At 39.8% G+C, this 26,439-nt stretch overlaps 1 protein-coding gene across 2 annotated transcripts in view; it reads right to left on the reverse strand.

Annotated features, from left to right (window-relative positions):
* The window catches only part of LOC136873812 (uncharacterized), an 88,826-nt gene that overhangs the window by 55,497 nt on the left and 6,890 nt on the right, over window positions 1-26,439 (reverse strand). For both annotated transcript variants that reach the window (XM_067147076.2, XM_067147069.2), the window contains exon 3: window positions 17,319-17,456. In XM_067147076.2, coding sequence (XP_067003177.2) covers window positions 17,319-17,456 — 138 coding nt within the window. The remainder of the gene's footprint in view (window positions 1-17,318; window positions 17,457-26,439) is intronic.

A 26,439-nucleotide genomic window follows, 5' to 3' on the forward strand; every position in this document is an offset into this window, starting at 1 on the left:
TAGACACCAAACCAATGCCCACCACAATAGTGCAGGTCTATATGCCAACTAGCTCAGTGAATGATGAGGAAATCGAAAGAACATATGAAGAGATAGAAGATTTAATACAATATGTAAAAGGTGATGAGAATCTAATTGTGATGGGAGACTGGAATGCAGTGGTAGGCTAAGGATGAGAAGGTAATACAGTAGGAGAATTCGGATTGGGACAAAGGAACGAAAGAGAAAGTCGGCTGGTTGAATTCTGCACTGATCATAATTTAGTCCTTGCCATTACTTGGTTCAAAAACCACAAACGACGAGACCTGGAGACACTAGAAGGTATCAAATAGACTTCATTATGATTAGGCAGAGATTCAGTAACCAGGTGTTGGATTGCAAACCTTTCCCAGGAGCAGACGTGGACTATGACCACAACTTGTTGGTCATGAAATGCCATCTGAAGCTGAAGAAATTGAAGAAAGGAAAGAATGCAAAAATATGGGATCTAGGCAAGTTGAAAGAAAAGAGTGTGAGGGATCGTTTCACGGAACATGTTGCAAAAGGGCTAAATGAAAAGGCTGAAGGAAACACAATATAGGAAGAGTGGATATTCATGAAAAATGAAGTCAGCAGTGCTGCTGAAGAAATGTTAGGAAGGAAGAAAAGATCAATTAAGAATCAGTGGATAACTCAGGAGATACTAGACTTGATTGATGAACGACGAAAATACAAGAACCCTAGAAATCAAGAGGGCAGAAAAGAATACAGGCGATTAAAGAATCAAGTGGATAGAAAGTTCAAGGTAGCTAAGGAAGAATGGCTGAAGGAGAAGTGCAAGGATGTCGAAGGCTGTATGGTCCTGGGAAAGGTAGATGCCGCATACAGGAAAATCAAGGAAACCTTTGGAGAAAGGAAATCTAGGTGTATGAATATTAAGAGCTCAGATGGAAAGCCACTTCTAGGGAAAGAAGACAAAGCAGAAAGATGGCAGGAACATATCCAACAGTTGTATCAAGGTGAAGATGTAGATAATTTAGTTCTGGAACAAGAAGAGGCTGTTGATGCTGATGAAATGGGAGACCCAACCAATTTTGAGGTCAGAGTTTGATAGAGCTGTGAGCGACCTAAATAGGAAGAAGGCACCTGGAATTGATGACATTCCCTCTGAATTACTGACTGCCTTAGGAAAAAACCAGCATGGCAAGGTTATTCCATTTAGTGTGTAAGATATACAAGACAGGAGAAGTCCCATCCGATTTTCGGCAGAATGTTGTTATATCTATTCCCAAGAAAGCCGGCGGTGACAGGTGTGAAAACTATTGCACCATTAGTTTAGTATCTCATGCCTGCAAAATTTTAACATGTATTGTTTACAGAAGAGTAGAAAAACAAGTTCAAGCTGAGTTGGGAGCAGATCAATTCGGCTTCAGAAGAAATGTAGGAACACGTGAAGCAATCCTGACTTTACATCTGATCTTAGAGGATCGAATCAAGAAGGACAAGCCCACACACGTACATGGCATTCGTAGATCTAGAAAAGGCATTCGATAATGTTGATTGGACCAAGCTATTTAAGATTCTGAAGGTGATTGGGATCAGATACCGAGAACGAAGAATCATCTACAATCTGTATAAAAATCAGTGTGCAGTGATAAGAAAAAGAAGCAGCAATCCAGAAAGGAGTGAGGCAAGGCTGCAGTTTGTCCCCCCCCCCCCTCCTCTTCAATGTTTACATAGAACAGGCAGTAAAGGAAATCAAAGAGGAATTTGGAAAGGGAATCACAATCCAAGGAGAGGAAATCAAAACCTTGAGATTTGCCGATGATATTGTTATTTTATCTGAGACTACAGAAGATCTCGAGAAGCTGCTAAATGGTATGGACGAAGTCTTGGGTAAGGAGTACAAGATGAAAATAAATAAGTCCAAAACAAATGTAATGGAGTGCAGTCGAACGAAGGCAGGTGAAGCAGGATATATAAAATTAGGAAATGAAGTCTTAAAAGAAGTAGATGAATATTGTTACTTGGGTAGTAAAATAACTAACGATGGCAGAAGTAAGGAGGACATAAAATGCAGATTAGCACAAGCAAGGAAGAGCTTTTTTAAGAAAAGAAATTTGCTTACGTCAAACATTGATATCGGAATTAGAAAGATATTTTTGAAGACTTTCGTGTGGAGCGTGGCATTGTATGGAAGTGAAACACGGACGATAACTAGCTCAGAAAGAGAATAGAAGCTTTTGAAATGTGGTGTTACAGAAGAATGCTGAAGGTGAGATGTACTGATCGAATTACAAATGAAGACATACTGAATCGAATTGGCGAGAGGAGATCGACTTGGCAAAATTTTACGAGAAGAAGGGATAGAATGATAGGACACATCTTAAGACACCCAGGACTTGTTTAGTTGGTTTTTGAAGGAAGTGTAGGTAGTAAGAACAATAGGGGTAGACCAAGGAGAGCAGATGTAGGATGCAGTAGTTACATAGAGATGAAAAGGTTAGCACAGGATAGGGTGGCATGGAGGGCTTCATCAAACCAGTCTATGGACTGATGACTCAAACAACATCTAGCAAACAGTTCTTGAACTACTACAAATGTAGTAAGATATAGCTATAGACGAAGCATTGTTCTTTCATATGGTGTGTGTATCTATTGAATTTTTATCGATTACGTATGATACAAGCAGTTTTTAGAAAGTGTGAAAATTATCTTTTCGTTAGCGAATTTCTGGAAGGAGTCCCATTCTAATGGGACCAGCGCAGAGGATGCGTTCAGATGTGCCTCATATAATCGAGTATTAAGCATAAGACTTCTTCCTATAAAGGAATTTTATCTTGTTTTTGATCCATAGGGAATTAGATCTTAATTGGGTTTTGTGATGACAATACAACAATTTGTTTTTCGTCTGAGCAAATTTCAAGCAGTTAGGAATGAGATTCTTGTTGAGACAATTTTTGAGAAAATTAATATCCTTGCCAATTTTTTAAGTTTTTTATTTATTTTGCTATTTGCTTTACGTCACACCTAGGAGTGGGAAAGAAGCGGCTGTGGCCTTAATTAAGGTACAGCCCCAGCATTTGCCTGGTGTGAAAATGGGAACCCACGGAAAATCATCTTCAGGGCTGCCGACAGTGGGGTTCGAACCCACTATCTCCCGGATGCAAGCTCACAGCTGCGTGACCCTAACCGCATGGCCAACTCGCCCGGTTTTCAGATTTTTGTCTTAACACTTAAATAAATGTTTGCATTTCTTGCCTAGTTGGCAAGGTCGTTGCAAGAAACAGACTTCATGTTGAGCCCATATTGCAGATTCAGACATTAACGATATTTTCGCGAATGATGATATGGAAAGTTTAAACTTGTTAAACTAGAATTAGGATATAGAATCTGAGAACGATTTGTTCTACTAACTTCTTTACAAACTTGACAGTAAAAAACAACTGAAATTTTTTCACAGGATCTTGCCGCATTCTGAGGCCCAATCTGCTGTGAACATTTGCCTTTGCTCTCTGTAATTACCTGTGTCTTCCCACACAAGCCCACCATCGATAACATAACGGTCAATATTTTCCCGAATATCAGAAGCAACATCGCTGTCGTGATCACTAAATCGTAAATACGAAGGATTATTGAACTGATGAACAATTTCAGTGGCTATTTGTGTTATCAGAGAAAATGACTTGTACAGGACAGCACTGTTCTCTTCCCATATTTTCTTTTTCTTTTCCTCAAAGTATTATATTTAATAAATAAGTAGAATTGACAGTTAATTGAGTCTATTATTTATAAGAGGATAGAATAAGATAGAATTAAGGTTTCAGGAACACAATTTGACTCCTTGCCAAGGTGTGTCGGATGGAGACGTCCATCAGCAGGATTGTGATTGATGATATAATATTTCGAAATGACAGGAAGATGATCCTATTCGGACACCATGAGAAAAATTAAATGAAACTATGACATTCTTCTGAGAAGCTGACCGGGATCCCTTTACATCGGCCTGGACGCAGGCAGGGTAAAGTACGCTATTTCCGTTCTGATCGAGGGTAAATGAATGGATACCAGTTAGTGTGGAGGGAATGTATGTAGTTTTTAAATGTTAATGGTCATAGTACAAAAACCTATATTAAGATTTTATTTCTCACAAAACAGGTTACCAGCTATTCGTATACAGTATTTGGTTCAGTCATTTACCTTGATTGATTTGAAAGCTTTACAAGATTCCTCCACTTTACTGATCTTAGGTAATTCCAGAAACTTATGCTCTTTGTGTGCTTATGCATTGGATCGCATCACCAAGATACCTGAAATTGTTAACCCTTTCCTTGTCTTTTTTTTATTATTATTATTATTTATTTACCATAAATCATAAACTTTATGGATGGTCTACTGAAAAAGGGCAAGCCCCATGTACATTAGATGCTTCACATGAACATTTCTGTGGTTACCAACAACAATCTTGAATGTCCAAAATACAAAATTTAGTAGAATACTCTCAAAATCTACATATATGTAAAATTGACCTTCTTTCTGTGCTTTCTGAATACCTGATATTTGATTTTTATACCAGACAAGACAAATAATAGCCTATGAATGGTTCAGTTCATTTTTGTCTGTTAGAGTATCACAGGAAAATTGTTAGAGGAACTTCATGAAACTTGGTATTTAAGTTTAGGATAAAGGTGAGTAAGATCTTAGCTGTAAATTGCTCAAAAGCTGAGATTTTATCAGTGGGCTAATATGTAGGAGGGATACTGGCTGGAACGTGATAGAGGATTCAAATGAGACTATGGTGTGGGTATGGTGGAACCTGGAAGTGAGATTTGTACATCCTAATGGATGGTTAAGAGTAGGGATTTGTGCTCAGATGACATTCACTTGAACTGCAGGGGTATGTGTAACTTATAATGGGGTTACCATACGTCTGCATTTATGCAGACACATCCGTATTTTCAATGTTTAATGTAGCGTCCACGTACATTTTTACAATTTCTGCTAATGTCTGCATTTTTATTTTTGGGAAGTAAGATCTTTTGATTTTTCTTTTCATCTCATATTGTCAACGAGTTATATATTTTTTAAATCAATTACTGAATACACTGTTTGTTATTCGCTTACAATCGATCTATTATGCTAGTGAAATCAAAAAGATCAATTTACATTGCTTAGAATCGATGTATCAATCCTTTTAGCTAGCTTAGAGATAGTTGCGGTAGTTCTCCTTCTTCCGGTTTTCACTTATGTTTGTGTTTATGTTTGTGTTTGTGCGATACATGTGTAGACTCGGGTGAACTAGTGTATTTATCCACCTGCATCTTCATTAAAATACATATTCCTCACCCAATAAATCATCTTATTAGGTAAGTTGAAACAACAGCTCCTTGATTTTCAAAATGAATGGCACAGAAACATTGCTTTAGTTTATAAGTTAAAATTTGTTATAGCTGAACAATGCGTTTTGATCATACTTTGTTTTGTTTTCGTGTAAGACGATTTATCACCATGCCGAAGAGGAAATATCCATTTATGTATAAACTCTGAGAAAAATACCAAAGCTTTTGTCGGGAAGAGTGCAATGGGAAGCAGAATGTATAACTTGCTGCTCAGGGTTCTATGTTTCAGTTGCAAATCATGGCACCAGCAACCTGTTTCTTATGTATTTATAGCTATTTGATAACATAAAATTGAACTAATAATGTTTCACTCGGGATTTTGCAGTCCTAAGAGTGTGCTGATCAATCCCACGTCCTCATTTTGGGGTTTCAGAATATGGTAACCCTAAGTTAGGTTTGTTTAGAAGAGTTATAGGGAGGTACATTAAAAAAAAAAAAAAAAAAGTTGGACTAGGGAGTGATGACAGTACAGGGAGCTGGAAGTCAAGTAAGAATGGCATAAAGTTGTATTATACAGATGTATTGTAAGGAAAGGAATAGAATTAAGTCATTTTATAGTTATATATTTACCAAATATTGTAACAGGAGTTGAATCATGGCTAAGAATTGATAGTAAGGTTGCAAAAATTTCCTCCAGAAACTACATGATATCTTGGAGACAGGACAGAATCGATAAAAGGGGGAGAATTCATTTTGGTGAGTGAAGAATTTGTAAGCTACGAAAGAAGGATGAGAAACACGAAATTTTGGGTGTAAGGCACATCACTGAAGATAATAAGCAATTTGATGTTTTTACAGTGTCAAGACCTGGAAGGGATGATAATGAAGCGGAATTACTTGATAAGAAATTATATGGGGTAACGACCCAGAAAGGATTGTGATCGTAAGAGGTGATCTCAGTTTGCCAAATGTTAACTGGGAATGTCAGTTGAACAGAAAGTGATGGAACCAACTAGAGGGAAGAATATTCTACATGTGTTTCTGATAAAACAAGATGAGGTCTGTAAATATATATATATTTTTTAAAATTTGTTTTATGTCGCACTGACCCGTGTTTTTTTTTTTTACCTGTTCCTCTATCGGGCGCGTCCCAGGTAGCGGATAGGGGGCCCTCCGGACTTGTCTGGAGGGTCTGAGGGAAATAAAATACCTTCTTGCGGACCAAAAACAGGTATTGCCCAGAAAACGTCTTGAGGCATTGTGATTGTTACTAGAACAAGTCAAGGCTTGGAAGTGTAAGCCTCGGCCACACATCCTAGAGAGGCATCCATGGTTCCTCCACATGGGTGATACGGTGGTTCAGGTGCAGTGGGGCTGGTGATTGAGGTGAAGGCTCACTGCAGGGTGCTGGAACCACCATATAACTTTGCTCTACACAGCCTGGACGAGCCGCGGGTTGGGAAAGGGGCGATCCCAACCTAGGGGGAAAGTCATGGCTGTGAACTCGGTCATAATAATGCCAAGTGAAGACCATGTGAGTAGGCCTACTGAAGGGGGAACTCACCTGGCTAGGTTCGGGCCAGGGACGGACCACTAGATGGACGACTGAGGGGCGTGGTCTCTGCTTAGGAGAGCCTGAGTTGCGGGAGGACAATGTTTGGCTGTATGCCTCACCACGGATGGTAAGAACGTTGCTCAGGACTCTGGAAGGGACAAAAACCCTATGATTGACTGAAATATGGATGCTTATAATGAACCATTTTCAAAAACTTCGACATCAAGGGAAGCAATGGAAGCTCCAGTAGAGAAGATCCGGGAGCAAGCCCAAGATGAGAAAATGGAGACAGAAGTCCCAATTGGACAAGATGTCGCTGACTCAAAACAAGAAATGGCAACAGAAGCTCTAGTAGAGCAGACTGTGACTACAAGCAAACCAGGAACATTCGTAGAGACAGAACTGAGGATTTCTGCATCGAAAATCAACAGATTTCATATCAACAGACCACCTCGCAACAGTGCACATTACAAGGAAAAGAAGAGAGCGAGGAAGGAAGCCAAATAGCGGCTGGAACTTGGACAGAGAAGAAGCCAAGGAACAGGGATAGGCTATCCCTCCGACAATGCCCAAAAGGCGGAGAATTTGGATGTGGCAGAAGCCAAGAAGGTGCTGAATACTACAAAGGTCATCACCAAGTTTCCTCCTCCATTTGACAAGATGAAGGTTGATGATGTGCTTGTGAGGATACATCAGCATGACACCCAACTTCTGACGAAAGAATGGGAGTGCTGAATGCAACAACTACTGACGACACAGGAAGGACAATTGCTTTGGCCCTTAATGAAAGAGATTTTGAGGAGCTCAAGAAGAGAGGCCTTACCCAGATAATAAAAAAAGAAGACTGGGATATCAACAAATGGAATACTGAAAAAGAAGATATATTTTGGTAGACTGATGGCTCAAAGACTGTGGATGGCACAGGAGGAGGGATCAACAGGGGAAGACCTGAGAGATCAATCCAGATGAGCCTGGGCAGACACACTACCGTTTTTCAAGCTGAAATGATAGCTATCACAACATGTCTTGAAGAAAATCTGAAAATGAACTATAGGAATAAGAACATTTTCATTTTTACAGACAGCCAAGCGGCCAATAAGGCACTAGAGGCAGTCTGGTAATATCCAGGATTGTCTGGTATTGCCACTCACTTCTCCTGAAGCTGTCAGAGTACAACATTGTCAAAATAATATGGCTACCAGGGCATGCAGGTTTAGAAGAAAATGAAAAGGCAGATAAATTGGCCAGGAAAGGGGCAGAAGCACATTTTGTAGGCCCAGAACCTGCATGCGGGACTTCCTATGGACAAGCCCCGATACTACATAGGAATATGAGTACAAAAGAAACAAGTGGAAAATTGTAAAAATTCTCCAGGATGCAGGTTTGCAAAGGAACTGATAAAAGGACCAAACAAGAAGCATACTAAAGAACTGTTGAAACTCAGCAGATAAAATATAAGATGGGTAGTAGGATTGTTGACAGGACACTGCTATCTGAAAAAACACCTATATAGAATTGGAGTAATAAGAGAAAACATATGTAGGAAGTGCAATGAACCAGACGAATCAGCTGAACACATACTTTTCGAATGTGAGGCGCTGGGTAGAATCGGACTCTCCACTCTAGGACTACCAGGTGGAAAAAAAAAAGAAAAAAAGAAAAAAAAGAAAAGCAAAGTCACCTCCGTACAGGCCATGAAGGCCCTTGGAAGAGTGGAAAGTAAAGGTTTCCACCATTGTTAACCTCGGCACGTGATGGGGTAGAGTGGTTAGCTCTACACCCGGCCTCCTTTGCCCCCAGGAATTAACCTGGTACTCATTTTTGGTGTAGGCTGAGTGAACCTCAGGGCCATATGCACCTCCGGAAGTGGAAATCTCGTTTTTTACATTTTACGACTTCCTGGCGGGGATTCGAACCCACGTCCTTCCGGGCGAACCGAGTACGCCATCACCGCCTTGGCCAGGCAGCCCCTCTACCAGGTACAGAGAGAGAAAAAATCCAAGAAGACCCAATAAGAACAACCTGCAGCTTTGTGAAAGGAGCAGGTATATCTAGGTGGGAATGAAGGAAAAACATGGTAGCAAAATATCTTAAGAGGTCGACGCTAATTAGGAACTAATATTTAGAGGCCCCATGAAGAAAAGAAGATGTCGCTCTGACACACATAAGTCTTATGGTGACGAGGGGATAGCAAAGGCCTTGGAGTGGGAAGGAAGCGGCCGTGGCCTTAATTAAGGTACAGCCTCAGCATTGCCTGGTGCGAAAATGGGAAATCACGGACAACCATCTTCAGGGCTGCCGACAGTGGGCTTCGAACCCACTATGTAAAGAAACTGATGTGATAGGTAGTTTGAGTGATTATGAAGCTGTTGTAGTTAAAAGTAAATATGATAGAAAGGAAGACTATAAAAGGTAGAACTATTGTGCAGTACCACATGGTTGATAGAGGCATAAGAAAGTTTATTTATTTTTTATTTTTTGCTATTTGTTTTACGTCGCACCGACACAGATAGGTCTTTGGCGACGATGGGATAGGAAAGGCCTAGGAAGCGGAAGGAAGCGGCCGTGGCCTTAATTAAGGTACAGCCCCGGCATTTGCCTGGTGTGAAAATGGGAAACCACGGAAAACCATCTTCAGGGCTGCTGATAGTGGGGCTCGAACCCACTATCTCCCGATTACTGGACACTGGCCGCACTTAAGTGACTGCAGCTATCGAGCTCGGTATAAGAAAGTTTAAAATACATAAAAAATAATGATGATCAGTGGAAAATAAAAAAATGTATAAGGCCTATGTTGTTTTTTTTTCCTAATGGTTTAACGTTGCACTAGCACACTGAAAGTTTAGTGATGCAAGGATGGAAATGGGCTAGGACTGGAAAGGTATTAGCCGTGGCTTATATTAAGGTATAGCCAAGCATGTGCCTGGTGTGTAAATGGGAAACCATAGAAAACCAAGGGATAGATATAAGCGATAGTTTAGGAATGTGAAAACAAGTACATACTGTGACCGTTCACAACGTCACCTCTGGTATGTCATGATATCCAGGAGATGAAATATGCCGTTTTCCGCGTCATTCGTAATCTATAATCTTCATTTCCGTATTGACAATTGCACAATTAAAAATAGGAGAGGATTTCCACCAATCAATACTTATTTATTGTATATATTAAACTACAGGACCGGTTTCGACCTCATTCATCATATGGCATTCCTTCAACACCACAATCTTAATCAAAGCTTCATTATATTAATATGTATATATGGTTCAGCTGAAGATGACCTTGAATATGAGGTCGAAACCGGTCCTGTAGTTTAATATATATACAATAAATAAGTATTGATTGGTGGAAATCCTCTCCTATTTTTAATTCCGCGTCATTCTACGATAAAAACTGCCCAAGTTAGAATTTTTCCACCCGCTCCGGGACTCGATTTGCAGTATCCAGAGTCGCGCGACCCAGCTCTAGTTGCTGGTAATTAGCCTCAAGGCGGTGCAAGAGCGCTTGTACTTGAAGTTTTCTCACTCCAACCGCGAGCGAGATGAAAAGAGACGCGTTATCACGTGACAGAGAATCTAGGTCACTAGCTGAGCCCAGAGAGTATATCCAACGTGAAAACTAACATTATACCCTGTTTTCCTCGCTTATTCACCACTGCCAACTTATCGAATTCAGCTGTTTTATTTCTGTTAATTTTTATAAATCGCCAGATACTCAATGGATAATTAAGTGCAAACATTAATTTTAATCAAGGAATTTTACGCATAATTATGAGACCGAGAAGTGCTCTACTTAACTGACAGAGCGGTAACTACGCTGTAAACAAGGGTGCGTCCTAATGACTAACAGATGTTGGACCCTAACCGTGCCAGCGAACATAAGGAATCCCCTGTGCTCGTCATCATTCATCGACAGAGACAAAAGGACGCTTTCAAGATTGCTTGAGAATCTACGAGGCCATTTCAAAAATAGTCACTCAGTGGAAATGGGAATACAGGAGCTACATTTTGATACCCTGTTCGTTACTCTACGTTGCATATTACCGGACCGAATTCTGAGAAGGAATAGCATTTTCCCCCACCCTCAGCATCCGAGTCTCTCGCATAGCTCGCCTATATATTCAAGAGCTGAGAGGCAGACACTACCCAGTTCATTTTCAGTACAATGCCAGTTCGGTAGTGGTTCGTCGTGATTAGTGCGTGAGAGTCGTCTGTGGAGAAATAATTTTTATAAAGTGAGCAGTGAAACGCAGTAATTTATTGAAGCCTGTGAATATCTGCGAAAATAACCACAATCTAAGTAAGCTTTTTGCGAGCACAGCGTGCCGCTTATTAATATAGTAGGAACAGTACGAAACCGTAATGACCGCTGTCCGTGTGTCGAAGAGGTTGTGCGTCGAGCCTCATATATGCCTAAACTAATACGGCTTAATTAACCTCAATAGCCAGGTATCTCAGTGCGTGGAGTGTGTGTGTGTGCTCGATATAAATGAGAGATACAAAGAAAGTGAGTGAACAGCTCACTGTCGGCATAATTAAGGGCAGTGTCACGTCTATAAATCCATAATGCAGTTGAGAGCCTGACTTACGCATGACTAGGTGAAATAGAATAAACATGAAGTGCGGTCGTGTGAGAAGAGAAATTTTAACCCAGTAGTGGCCTAACCAGTGACATTCTTTATTCAGGGCCTAGAATAGCTGTATGCTGTTTATAAAAGAACAGGTATATGAGAAGGGAACAGTGTCGGGCACCAGAGACATTACCGGCACTGGGTTGGAATGCTCGTGCTATTGAGCAGATCCAACCATATATTCAAATTGTGATGTGTAATAAACTAACGCATTCACATGAGATAACTTCCCCTCATTTACATGTCTATGAGAACGTCGACATCCAGCTGAATGCCAGAGTTTTGCCTGTGTACTGGAGAGAACGAGACATCTAGCTGTTTGCCAGAATTTTGCTTGGTAGCAGAGAACGTCTGGAACGTCTCTGTCATGTTCGTGACCAGCCAGGAAGTCATCACAGGTCTTCGCATCGCTGATGATGTGATGGAAGCCGAGTAAACCATGGTTGCCTCCCTGTAAAGCTGTGTTCGCGGTATCCAGAAAGGCTAAGTACACTTCCAGAATATTAAGTAGCTTTGAAAGTCGTTTTTCTATTGTAAATTTAAAAGTAAAGTTGTATGCAGATATAATGCAGATCGCCAATATCCTATTTCAGAGGGATAATAATAATCTCATTTCTTTTTGGTTTTTATTAAATACAGTCGTCTTGGTTTGAGAATAACCATATTTTACTTCCATTTTTTTTTGTATATAAGGGTTAGTAATGCATGGCGTAATTATAAGGACCTTAGATTAATTAAGTGTGAAGCGCTGTCAAGTAGAGAGGGCTTAAATATTCTGTAAAAATTACTCCAGTTATCATCTTTCCATAGCATATACGAGTCAGTAATTCACTTTTTTTTTTTGGTGCGCTTCACCTGGTAGAGATCCCTCCTAATTAGTAACTAAGGCACCTGGAACAAGGCATCGAGACAGTGGGTATATTACATCGTTAATAATTTAGTTCGCGAGTGTGTGAGGTAAATTTGAACCCTTGTGGCAGGAGATCATCATTAAATCTGCATCGTAGTCAATGTACCGAGAGGAGAAACGAGATGGTTGAACAGGCTGTAGCCATAATATATAGTGTGAAATGAAAATGTGAAGTTCCCTTGGAATCTGTTATTAAGATACGCGATATGGATATCGCGATATGAATGTGCCGATTACGGCTGAATATAAAGCCGGGATTTGTTGTGATGCCATTGTGGCTAGTATTGAAAGAAGTGAATAGATTATTTGCTGTGAAATAACTGTCTGGGAAGCGCTGGCAGGCCGCCCCTTGGAAGTGTGTCACGGGCTGGGAACAGCTGAGATTTATGGCTCCCTTTAAAGGGAGTAAAAGTTTCTCCTTCAGTGAAAGGAAACAACTAAAGTGGCGAGTTTCTTTCCTTTGGATACAATGATTACGTGCATCTATTTAAATATTGCCAACGTCGCACAGATTCCAATATGCATTAAAAGGGTCCCTCCAATTTCTTTTCTTAATTATTTACAGCGTGCAGGGAATTCCAGGTTAGATATACCCCATCTCAGAAGACCCTGGGTTCGTCCAGGAGACAGTGAAAGTTTATGTTCACTGTTACCAACAGCGGGTGGCTTGTACCATCTGTGGTTCGAGTGAGTGTGTGAAATGTATATATTCTTGTCCATTTATTGCAGGTATTGCTATGATACTTTGTTTATGATGTCTGGTATTGCAGTCACTAAGTGCTTGTCCATAGGTAGCAACGTTGTGTAAATAATGTCCTGATATATGTATTGATAAAAATCCTAATGAAATAAGCGTGTTTATTATATTGTCTATTTGGCAACGTTTAACTTAAGGAAGTGTTGTAACGCGACTTTCAAAGGACTGGGAGTTTAAATTGCCTATTTCAGTTCATCCGATTCTAGCAGACTTATATCATAATTTGATGCAAATTGAATATATTAATTGTCGGCAGGTAAACAGATTTACAGCGGGGTGTGTCCATACTGATTGAATATGTGTGTGATTAATGTAAGTGTAGAGTGAAATAATTCGAGAGGAAGCGCCCCTCTAAATCTGAGATAGTGTAAATAATCCAAGCGGGAACACCTTCTTAAGTTTGAATATTTGAACGTATAATGAAGTGTAGAAAAAGACTACCGAACATTTAAACATCAAGATCACCCAAATTACTGTATGTAAGGTGTTTGTATGGCATATCCATGTAAATAATATGTGTTTCACTAGTATAAGTAAAAATTTGTTATACAAGATATTCTCTCTCTTCTCATTAGTAATGAAATAGTATTCCTCTCATAATTAACTTTTCCCCCTACTATAGAGACTATTACTAAAGAACTTACTGCCCCATCGGACGGTCTACAGACCCGAAAATGCGATACCGACTCAGCTAGCGAATTATTCTAGTAGGGGAGGGTGAGGCTTTGACAACCGGGCTGAGTTCGAGGCTCACCGATGGTGCTCCATTCTAACGTCATATTTGTGAACCACGGTAGCTTGTTTATGTACTGAAGCCTTGGAAAGGTACAATACCTTTAAAGGCGGTAAGGAATAGTGAAGGCTCGCTTTATGTAGAAGGTTTAAGTTCGGAAAAATGGAGTTAGGAATGGTTGTGAACATAAGGAGATTGAATTTAGCATAAAAGTCAGCTACGAAAAACATGATGCAAGCATAATTGGCAGTCATATGAATCTTAGTGAAGAAGGAAGGGTAGTTTTACCAAAACAGGAAATGGGGGGGAAGGTGGTTTCAGATAAACAAAATTTCAGATAATCATTAAAATGTCATTTTTAGAGGTTAAGAAACATTTCTGAGAGAAAACTGTTTCATCTACATTGAAAATCTGTTCTTTACTGTATTTTTGGATTAATTTCTGTTTTGTCTACAGCATCGACATCGACAGATAATACCAATATAAATGGTCCGTTATTGGACATTATAAATTTTCCTGCTAACTCATTCTTGGTTGCCAGCGTTTCGCCCTCGTGTGCTAGGGTGGGCTCATCAGTTGGTACCTAGCACACCTACCAATACGCTGGCTAGTGCATACCGTGGAGGCCACTGCGTAGGCTAACTGGAGCCACCGGCAGTGCCAATGCACTAAGAGACTTTGTCTCATCAGCAAAAATTGATGCCTGCTTGGCCATCAGATGATATAGATGTTGATTCCCATAGGGAATATGAAATATTTGTCCTGAATGAGTAAATTTATAATACCAATATAAATGGTCCGTTATTGGACATTATAAATTTTCCTGCTAACTCATTCTTGGTTGCCAGCGTTTCGCCCTCGTGTGCTAGGGTGGGCTCATCAGTTGGTACCTAGCACACCTACCAATACACTGGCTAGTGCATACCGTGGAGGCCACTGCGTAGGCTAACTGGAGCCACCGGCAGTGCCAATGCACTAAGAGACTTTGTCTCATCAGCAAAAATTGATGCCTGCTTGGCCATCAGATGATATAGATGTTGATTCCCATAGGGAATCTGAAATATTTGTCCTGAATGAGTAAATTTATAATACCAATATAAATGGTCCGTTATTGGACATTATAAATTTTCCTGCTAACTCATTCTTGGTTGCCAGCGTTTCGTCCTCGTGTGCTAGGGTGGGCTCATCAGTTGGTACCTAGCACACCTACCAATACGCTGGCTAGTGCATACCGTGGAGGCCACTGCGTAGGCTAACTGGAGCCACCGGCAGTGCCAATGCACTAAGAGACTTTGTCTCATCACTGAAAATTGATGCCTGCTTGGCCATCAGATGATATAGATGTTGATTCCCATAGGGAATCTGAAATATTTGTCCTGAATGAGTAAATTTATAATACCAATATAAATGGTCCGTTATTGGACATTATAAATTTTCCAGCTAACTCATTCTTGGTTGTCAGCGTTTCGCCCTCGTGTGCTAGGGTTAGCTCATCAGTTGGTACCTAGCACACCTACCAATACGCTGGCTAGTGCATGCCGTGGAGGCCACTGCGTAGGCTAACTGGAGCCACCGGCAGTGCCAATGCACTAAGAGACTTTGTCTCATCAGCAAAAATTGATGCCTGCTTGGCCATCAGATGATATAGATGTCGATAGATAACTTTTCCCACAAATATTCACTAGACATATCCAGTATCCATTTTTCTCTCTTTTTTTTTTCCTAGCCTCGCTGCACTGGCTTTAAACCCTTCACCCTTCTCACATGCTCTTCAAATTTGTTTTTCATTTTAATCCAATCAGAAATAGTGGAAACACCAACACTAAAATGGGCTCCAATGTACGCAACATCTTACCATTGTTAATTCTTTTACCTGCTGCTAATTTTTCTCTATCATTACCATGACCCGTTTCTGCTTTGTTGACATGGCACACAATGAAAACGTGGTAAAAAAAAAGGTGCAGACACCACTGCACAGACAGTTACTAGTGCACTAATGAAAGAGCCCAAACAAATTGAGTTTGTAATAGAGACAGGAAGGAGGCAGTCGAGAGGCCACACATTCCATTACTCATCTGCTTTGTCATAACATAACATGGCCAATAATGGAACTAAAGAAAGAGTCAGAAGAAACTGAATTCGCAACAGAGAAGGAAAGGAGGCAGCCAAGGTCAGAGTCCAGTTATTCATCTCCTTTGTCATAATATAACAAACAATGTTCAATTTGTTTTAAACGTAAAGCAAAAAAATCTGGTTATTTTGGTTAAATGGCATTTTGGTTAAAAGTATTTTGGATTGGTCTACTGTATAGGTAGTTACTTTAATGCAGAAACAGGTTCCAGAAAGGCAATTTTAGGAATCATTAACGGACAAGGCGAGTGCATACGCAAGGATTTACATGAGACATAAGTATTTAGTCAGCAGTGCGTGAAGATAGATGGACATAAAGATAATGTCCAGGTAGAGGAGATGACTAACACTAGCGAAGTACCGAAAATATCTCAGAGATATACTAAAGGCAATGGGTTGGGATATGGTACTATACGTGAATAATTTGATTACTGCGTGCACGAAGGAGCTAAATCAAATGAATGGAAAATTGTTTTAATAGCCCCAGTATACAGATGAAAGGGTGATAAACATAAAATAGGTCTTTACAGGCCAGTCAGTTTGACACGCACTGCATATAAGCTCTGGGAAAGCATTCTTTATAATGACACAAGGCACGTTTATGAAACTGTCAAGTGGTCTGACAGAAGGCAGTTTGAGTTTAGAAAAGGTTATTCGAGTAAAGCTCAGTAGGAACTAGATGTGTAAAAAACTGGAAATACAGACAAAGTTTTATCTGGATGATGTTACTGTATAGAGTAATAAATCAATTACAGGATTGTGAGCAACTACTAAAGCCTCAACAAAGTTGTGGAATGGACAGCAGACAGTGGTATGCTAATAAATGGAGTTAAAAGTCAGATTGTAAGTTTCTACTAGTGGCTTTACGTCGCACCGACAAAGATAGGTCTTATGGCGACGATGGGATAGGAAAGGCCTAGAAGTTGGCCATGGCCTTAATTAAGGTACAGCCCCAGCATTTGCCTGGTGTGAAAATGGGAAACCACAGAAAACCATCTTCAGGGCTGCTGACAGTGGGATTCAAACCCACTATCTCCCAGATGCAAGCTCACAGCCGTGCGCCTCTAACCGCATGGCCAACTCGCCCGGTGATTGTAAGTTTCACCAAGAGGAAAAGTCCCCTCACTTTTAGTTACTATGTTGATGGAGTGACTGCTGTAAGTACCTAGGTATTAATATAAGGGAAGATCTTCACTGGGGTAGTTACATTAACAAAAATAGAAATTCATAGTGTAGTATGGATGTCATAAAATTAATAATTTTTAAATATTTAAATATACTCACTACTCCACTTCACATTCACAAAAGTCAGATTTAAAGCACTGCGTACAGCTATCTGCTCAACCATGTCCACATATGGAACAAGCATCACTTCTCCCAAATCACTTTCCCCATTTATCTGGAAGATCAAGTCTCTGCATCCTGAAATCAAATCCACATGCTAAAGCAACAATGTTATAGAAGTAAATCTAATATCAATATACGATAACTTAGCTCTTCATAATTTTAATAATAAAACTGCCCACGATTAAAAATTAAGTAATAAATTTATAGCATTAGAAAATGCAGAAGGCAACGACTACATTCAGCATATGAATGATACAGTACTTCGTGATTACAGGAACAGCAATAACACAATCACAAGGATGGATAAATTACAAAATAACTTTTTGAAATTATTGAAGTGAAGAAAAATGTAAGACTGTATAAACACTACACAGGAAAAGAGTCAGAATTACTCTGGATATATTTATACTAATAAACAGAAGTCGAGGATCGAAAATTTCTGTAATGAGACGGAGGAGGGAGAGTGCAGAGGAAATGCAAATTTGGAACTCAGAAGAAAAATAGCATAAGCAAGCAAGCTTTCCCTCCCACTCGAAAATATTTTTCCAAAAGTACCATATTGAAACCATGCGCTTAAGAAACAAAGGAGTATTGGCACTTAAAGTAATATAAATGTTAAATAAAGCAATAACAAAGAAATAATCTACATACATATTTTACTGAATCTACACTATTTTGATCCTTGAATTTGAAGAATTGGATGGTGGGTAAGAGATGAGCACCCAGTCTCCTCCCCCCCCCAATGCTACTCTGCCACTCATGTACCACAATACCCCAACAGCACAAAATATATTCAAATTAAACTTCAGATAAATATACAATGATCCATTCTTTATCTACTAAAGATGTGTCAACACTGGAAATATAATAGTACATGTGAGGTAAGATCAAATGAAACCCACTCATGGTGTGTTTAGCAAAAATTTAGACTCTTTCTGCTCTTCTTTTCAAATGGTTGTCGCATGATGGGTGATGGGAAGGGAACAGGCACCTATAATTCCAAAATTTAGTATATGTTAACAAGGCTGTTATGCTGCATATGGTCAGCATAGTTTAGTAGGAAGGGATTAGGAGAGCCGAGGACTGCAGGTTGGTAGTACAGGCATTTGTTACGCTTCCTGTAGCTGCAAGTGTCTTGAATGTTATTAATCGTCAACCCCCACTCCTAAACTGCCTTAAATTTATGCAGGAAGAATCCCTCTACTCTTCAAACACACTACAGACCTTTTGATTCAATAAGCAACTATGATGCTTCTTTTTGAATTGTGTCTCAGGTTTGGTGAAGCAGTGGGATGTGGGTTTGAATGCCCAAAATTACATTTCCCTCCTGAAACGGTGCTACCAGTATATCTTTATTCCTTTAACCGTGCTATTTCTGTTAGTGTTTAGTTTGTAAATTCATTGTATTGATTTGATTAATAAATGGGCCTGGATGGGTCGAAGTTAATCACAGCTCATTTGTTTGAAAGTGTGTGATATGTACTTCATAATATTACCACCATATGATGCACAAGTTTAGAAAAGATTATGTTTCTAATGCCAGTTATTTGGTAACAGTGGTGCATAATGCATTTAACCTAAGTTGACCAGCATCAAGGTAATCACTGTCCATAGCCGCAATGTACAGGAGTGTAGTACTCAGCTTCATGAAGCATTCAGCGATTGTATTCTATCCTGTCATACTGTGACAATGCAGGTAGAGCTTGGTCGTAATGTGGTGGCAACAAAATGCACATAAAGTAAGCTAGGCAAGAAGGAAAGAAGAGTTGTGGGGTACATCAGAGTTTTGTAGGAGAGAGTGAGGCAGCAAAATTGACATTCTACAGTGAAGTTACCAGCTGGACAGCTTGTTACAAGCTGAACTGACACCCCTCGGTGAGGACTGTGATGGATGAGTCCATTCCACAGACCGAAACTAACACGTGCGCAAATGCCACAACTTCTCGTCGGCTGAGGTCTAGAGGCGTTAAAACAAGGAAGAGAGTCAACTGCCAACATTCGTCACAGTTTCTAACAGAAGACACACACTGGACTGATCTATCTGTAGAGATTTAACTACGAGGGAAATGACATACCAAATTGATGAAACGGGCTTAAGTACAGAAACCCAAACTTGAATGACATTCCAATGAATCTCCACAATGAGCGATCGATGATCTCGATACTTAGTTCCTTAAAACAACCATCATCATCATCATCATCATAGCAACGCAAGATTCAACAAAATTTATCACCAAAGGATAATTTTGGGGTACAACAGTCAAGGTGTTCGGGTGTGTCATCACAAAGGACACCTGTTGTATATTGTTAGTTGCTATTTAATTGGTAGGGATAGGGAAATCCCTATCCCCCTCATCATAGTCCATGTGACTTTAATCTCATTTGTAAAGTATAATTACTAGTACATAAGCCCGTCTTCGACAGTTGAAATTACTACCTATCTATCTATGAAGTAATTGGAAATTCTAAATGGACTATTAATATATCATATGAATAAAATTTACACTTTCCAGGTTTTATATGGCATTTGAAAGGAATCAAAACAGGTATTGTGGTATTTCCATACTAAGTGCAGATGTAGCTTGGAGTTACACTTTGACATCTATGGATCTGCGTACCCTTGAGGAAGCCACATACAACTGTCCAAAACGAATCACCATCAACAGCATCATATGCCCTCACTCCATAAGAGCGCTGCAAAGAGGTTTGGAACTTAATCCAAGTTTTTGGCATGCATTCTAGTGATTACAAATTCTATAACACCACCTCCCCCACCCTGCTGGCCAACATTGTGATAGTAAAAATATTTTCAGGGCTCGAACCGGCTAACCACAATGTCAGACCATAGAGATCTGTCATGTTAACGACCATGGCCACCAGGTGGGCAGCTCTAGGTCATGCTTATGGATAGAGATAAATGCCAGAATGGAAAAAAGTTTTCATTCATTTTATTGAACTATAGTATTTTATACCGAACATTTCAAGTATGATGGTCATCACTGCATTGTTCTTGTAACCCATAACTGGTACCAGTTTAAGTCTCTCAAGTATATGTGTGGAAGGCAACAGAAGCCAGGATGTATGCAGTTTGACATCATGCTGATCGATACAGCTGTGTACCTACGTCATTATGGCGAATATGCGACAAAAACTTTGCTAATAGAAACTTAATTTTTCTTTTAAAAAGTATGAAAGTCATGGTCGTGAGAGGTTCATTGTATTTTTCTTGTAAAGAAGACATAACAATCTATAACTGGTACAAAGTTAAGCTGCTGAAACCTTCTCATTTTATAAATATTGCTCTGAATGACAGAATTAGGGATTTTATATATACAGTATACAGATTATCTGGTTATTAATAGCCTGATGCCAGCCCCATGGTGTAGGGGTAGCGTACCTGCCTCTTACTTGGAGATCCTGGGTTCGATTCCCAGCCCGGTCTGGGATTTTTACCGGGACCTGAGGGCTGGTTCGAGGTCCACTCAGCCTACATGATTAGAATTGAGGAGCTATCTGACGGTGAGATAGCGGAAAGCCAAGAATAACGGCCGAGAGGATTTGTCGTGCTGACCACACAACACCTCGTAATCTGCAAGCCTTCGGGCTGAGCAGCGGTCGCTTGGTAGGCCAAGGCCCTTCAAGGGCTGCAGTGGCATGGAGGGGGGGGGGGGGGGGGGAAATAGCCTGATGCTGCCCCTGTAAGGCAGACCCACCTCAACAGCCATGTATGGTAGACTGTGTGTTAGTGTTGTAGAGGATAGTGTTGTGTGTGGTGTGTGAGTTGGAGGAATGATGAGGACAGCACAAACACCCAGTTCCTGAGCCAAGGTATTAACAGTTTAGGGTTAAAATTCCTCAACCCAGCCGGCAACTGAACCTTGAGCCCTGAGGAACACATGCTAAAATGCTAACCACACAGTTGTGAACCCACACATTTCCAAAGTGAGCAAGCCATTGCATGAGAAAGCTTTGGCAACAGGTAAGACATTATAGGCAAGTAGCACAGATTAATGTTATAATGTTATTTTGCTTTACGTCTCACTAACTACTCTTACGGTCTTCGGAGATGCCGAGGTACCGGAATTTAGTCCCGCAAGAGTTCTTTTACATGCCAGTAAATCTACCGACACAAGGCTGTCGTATTTGAGCACCTTCAAATACCATCCGACTGAACCAGGTTCGAACCTGCCAAGTTGGGGTTAGAAGGCCAGCGCCTTAACCGTCTGAGCCACTCAGCCCGGCAGTAGCACAGATTAACAAACCTCCTGCAACTGACAATATTCTCCACCTTCCCCACTGATGGCAATGAAACCAGTAGATCAAATCAAATCAAATCAAATCAAATCAAATCAAATCAAATCAAATCCTCTTTATTTGCATATGAGGTGTCTACCTCGGTGGCAAATGGTACACTAAATAACATTATTTCAAGCACTAAATTATAAATTAACAAGAAAAGAAGAAAATTTTCCTAGAATACAATATTATACAATTTACACTAACAGAATTTTTTTTCTATTAAATACACAGCTCATCCTTAATAAATTTATATTGTTTACAAAATGTTACTTATAATATCGCCTCTACTTAGAAACATAGTCAAATATAGCCTACAGTATGTGGAATTACTTCAAATAATACTATACAACTGGTATAAGATTAAAATTTACATTGCATTTATTTACTTATTTATTTTTTACCCATTTTAGAACCGAGGAAGCATAACGACCTGCTGCATCTTAACCAGAGCCCCCTTTTGCTACAACTTAGAAATATACATACTGTACATAAATAAAATAATGATTTCAAACGTCATGTTTGAGAAGAGATTCCTGCTTGTATACCCCATCTAGTAGCTACATTCTGAAATACACATCACACATTTTTGACCATTTATATACTGTATATATATATATTCGATTTTCAGTGCTGACACATTTTAGTGAGATTATTTAGCTCACGAATCAGCAGCCAAATCGATATAAGAATATCAAGAATTTTAATCAATCAATCACTCGCAATCAATCACAGCTGCCTATCGCCCAATTTTATAATTTTCATTTTATTGCATCTGTGTGCACTAGTTTTTATGTACATTTATCACAATAGTGCACTGAAACATCTTTATAACTTCTATGGCCTAAACATTAGTTGTCTTCAATTATATATTTGACCATATAATGCACAATTATAACAGAACATAACTCTGTTAATCTGATGAAACTAACAAACATATTGGTACAGTGTGGCCCAATGAGTTCAAAGGGAAAAATAAAACAATATATTTCAGTAGGATACTGAAAGTTTTGTTCTCTGTCTAGGTTACAGCCAGATCATGACAAAACCAAATGAGATACTTATTCCCTTTCATTTTTATTCTTCTTGCATAACCTCTATCAGACTCCCTACTGGGTGGGGAAATGGACCAGTGACCACCACATCTGCCTGTTCTTCCACCATTCTTCTCCAAACACCCTGGGCCAGTTCACACCTCTGCTCTCCACTGTTTCATCTACTTTGGTTAACCACCACTTTGTTGGTTTCCTCCTCAGTAGTGTTCCAGTCACCTTCCATTCCCTTATTGCTCTAGGGACCGAGCTTGATAGCTGCAGTCGCTTAAGTGCGGCCAGTATCCAGTAATCGGGAGATAGGGGGTTCGAGCCCCACTGTCGGCAGCCCTGAAGATGGTTTTCCGTGGTTTCCCATTTTCACACCAGGCAAATGCCGGGGCTGTACCTTAATTAAGGCCACGGCCGCTTCCTTCCACTTCCTAGGCCTTTCCTATCCCATCGTCGCCATAAGACATATCTGTGTTGGTGCGACGTAAAGCAAATAGAATTGCTCTAGGGGTTCTTATAATTTCCATCCCACCAAAGTGGCAAAACCATGTCAGACTACAGGTCCTTATTCTCTTTCGTATCAATTTTCCCTATGGGAATCTATATTATCGATTTTTCAAACTGTAAAATGCATTTATTTACCCAGGAGAAACTTCCCTGTGTCTTATGGTCTGAAGGTCATCACTGACTACACAGAAAAGCATTTGTTATAATATTATGGCCTTGGAAAAGCTATCTAATAGTAAATAGCAGTAGAGGTAGTGACCACCAAAGAGGGTGGAAGAGAAAGGAATGTTTTGTAATTTCAACTATATTGTTGGGTCTCAGATGCGAACAGTGCTGTAATTTGTTTTGAAAAGTTATACAGCACCACCTGTTAATAGATTTTTGTATAGTGTAAATCAGGCCTGTTAATAGATTTCTGTACAGTTTAAATCAGAAGTTGTAGAGTATGCAAAAGAACATGGCAATAAGATATTAGAAAGACACTTCGGACCACCACCTACAGAAAAAATGATTCATGAATATGTAAAGACAAGAACTATTAGGTCTAGGGAAATACCTACGAATATTATTTTTGCATGCATGCTGCGAAATGGCCCCACCCAGAAGCAGAGGTGAAGCAGGGTGTGACAACTAAATAATGGGATATCTGTGTCAACAAAAATGGCCATATGTTACGCAACAAGATGGGCGACAGCACACATCAAATTTCAAGGGAACACTTGCTTGGTGCTATTGTTTTGAGAAGAGACATGGCCTTTCCATGCACAATCAAACAAGGATTAGGCCTACACAAAAAATATAAGTAGAATATAAAACAAAAATATTGGACTTCCATAGATTTGTGATCAATGACAAAAGAAACTTGGTATGAACTTGGACAATGGGAAATATGGATGAAGTTCCCTTCACTTCTGATGTAAAATCAAACAGAACTGTGCATAATAAAGGCAAAGGACAATCACAATTAAAACATTTAAAAAATGACATTGTTTAGTCATGCTGTGCAGATGACAGAAAAATCACTCTACGGTATTACGAGGAAAACTCTTCCTAAAGATAACATTCCACAAAGACTGAAGAAACAGAAACTGACAGTGGAAGTGAAAATTTGGATGACAGCGTTATGAATGTTAGTGAAAATGAACGGTATATTGAGGATTAAACATTAGTTGCTGGGATTTCATTTTACATTGAGATATTTTGTGTTTGTGCTTAAAGTGTCATGTTCCTTGATAAAATTTTGGTTGAGAAATATATAAAAAATAGGCCCAAGTATTTTCTCCCTTATAAGTATTGGAAAGGAGCAAACAAGTGCTGAATCTAGTCATATACAAAGTTATTCACCTAAGATGTTACATGAAAATAACGTCTAAACCATTAAAGATATCGGTATTCTGTTTTATTATTTGTAAATAATACCCAGAGGCTTGTAAAATAATGTGCTACGTATTCTCATAGGGTGATTAATAACCGACATATTGATACTAACTCCAAATTTTTAAATGGAATGGCACAAATTCATACAGCTGGCCTAAAAGTTCAACTGGGAACAATTTCAAATATAGACATGATATAGGCTTTTGGGCTTAATGTGTGTCAAGAAAATAAGGTGAAATTCTTTACGTTTCACAGAGAACTGTGCTCTGCATCATCAGAAGAAAATCTTGACTGTCCACGAGAAAGGCTTCTTAAACAATGAGCAAGCAGTTTCCTGGGTGTGATTCCAGCCACAGAATGGCTACCAGGCATGTAAGAATATTGTACACATGTGATGGGTTTGCAAAGTATGTATGACAGGCAAACTCATGACAGGACAGGGAAGGCTGATGTTTAAGAAATGAAATAATTACTTTGGTACCTTTCAGATAGGCCACGGCCGATGTCCTTTCAAAATGAGCGAACCCTTTATGTATGGATTTTTAAAATTTAAAAAAAACCTTTAATCTCCCTTCCCTGTTGTGTTTTCGTGAGTCATACAATAACGTTGCACACCCAGGGTACCTTACGGTAAATCACGTTGTGTTTATGATAGTTTACAGTACATGCCTGATATCCGTTCTGTGGCTGAAGTTCATGCTAGGAAACAGCCTGCGAGCCAATACATCCTTGGCCGACTGCACGCCGTCTGATGCGGCACGCAAAAGCGGTTTTTATTGATATCTCAAAAAGAACAGTACGATTTTAAACATACATATTTGAACTTATACGCAGTTGAACTTTATGGTCAGCTATATGTATTCGTGCCATTCCATTTAAAAATATGGAGTTAGTATCAATATCTCTGTTATTAATCACCCCATGAGAATAAATAGCACATTATTTTACAAGCCCCTGGGTATCATTTACGAATATGAAAACAGAATAGACCGGGCGAGTTGGCCGTGCGCGTAGAGGCGCGCGGCTGTGAGCTTGCATCCGGGAGATAGTAGGTTCGAATCCCACTATCGGCAGCCCTGAAGATGGTTTTCCGTGGTTTCCCATTTTCACACCAGGCAAATGCTGGGGCTGTACCTTAATTAAGGCCACGGCCGCTTCCTTCCAACTCCTAGGCCTTTCCTATCCCATCGTCGCCATAAGACCTATCTGTGTCGGTGCGACGTAAAGCCCCTAGCAAAAAAAAAAAAAAAAAAAAAAACCAGAATAATGATATCTTTAATGGTTTAGACGTTATTTCTGTGTAACATCTTAGATGAATAACTCTGTATAGAGAGAGAGGAAAAAGAAACGAAACCCATAATATGATGAACACAATGGCAGGTCAGTGTAGAAAGAGGGAGTCATGTGTCAACGCTGGCTGCCCTGTCTGCTGAATTCCGACATTGTCAGAGCCATGTCATGATGCTTTTATAATCTACTATTGCATACCCGAAATCAAATCTTTACAGATAAACTCTGGAGCTCTCATATTATTCTTTCTTTCTTAATCTGTTTATCCTCCAGGGTTGGCTTTTCCCTCGAACTCAGCGAGGGATTCCACCTCTACCACCTCAATAGGCAATGTCCTGCTGCGTGAGACTTTTGGTTGGGAGGATACAACTGGAAAGGAGGACCCATATCTCGCCCAGGTGGCCTCACCTGCTATGCTGAACAGTGGCCTTGAGGGGGGATGGGAAGATTGGAAGGGATAGACAAGGAAGAGGGAAGGAAGCAGCCATGGCCGTAAGGCAAGTATCATCCCGGCATTTGCCTGGAGAAGTGGGTAACCATGGAAA

This window comes from Anabrus simplex, chromosome 1, assembly GCF_040414725.1.
Source record: "Anabrus simplex isolate iqAnaSimp1 chromosome 1, ASM4041472v1, whole genome shotgun sequence".
In the NCBI taxonomy this organism is placed as follows: Eukaryota; Metazoa; Arthropoda; class Insecta; order Orthoptera; family Tettigoniidae; genus Anabrus; species Anabrus simplex.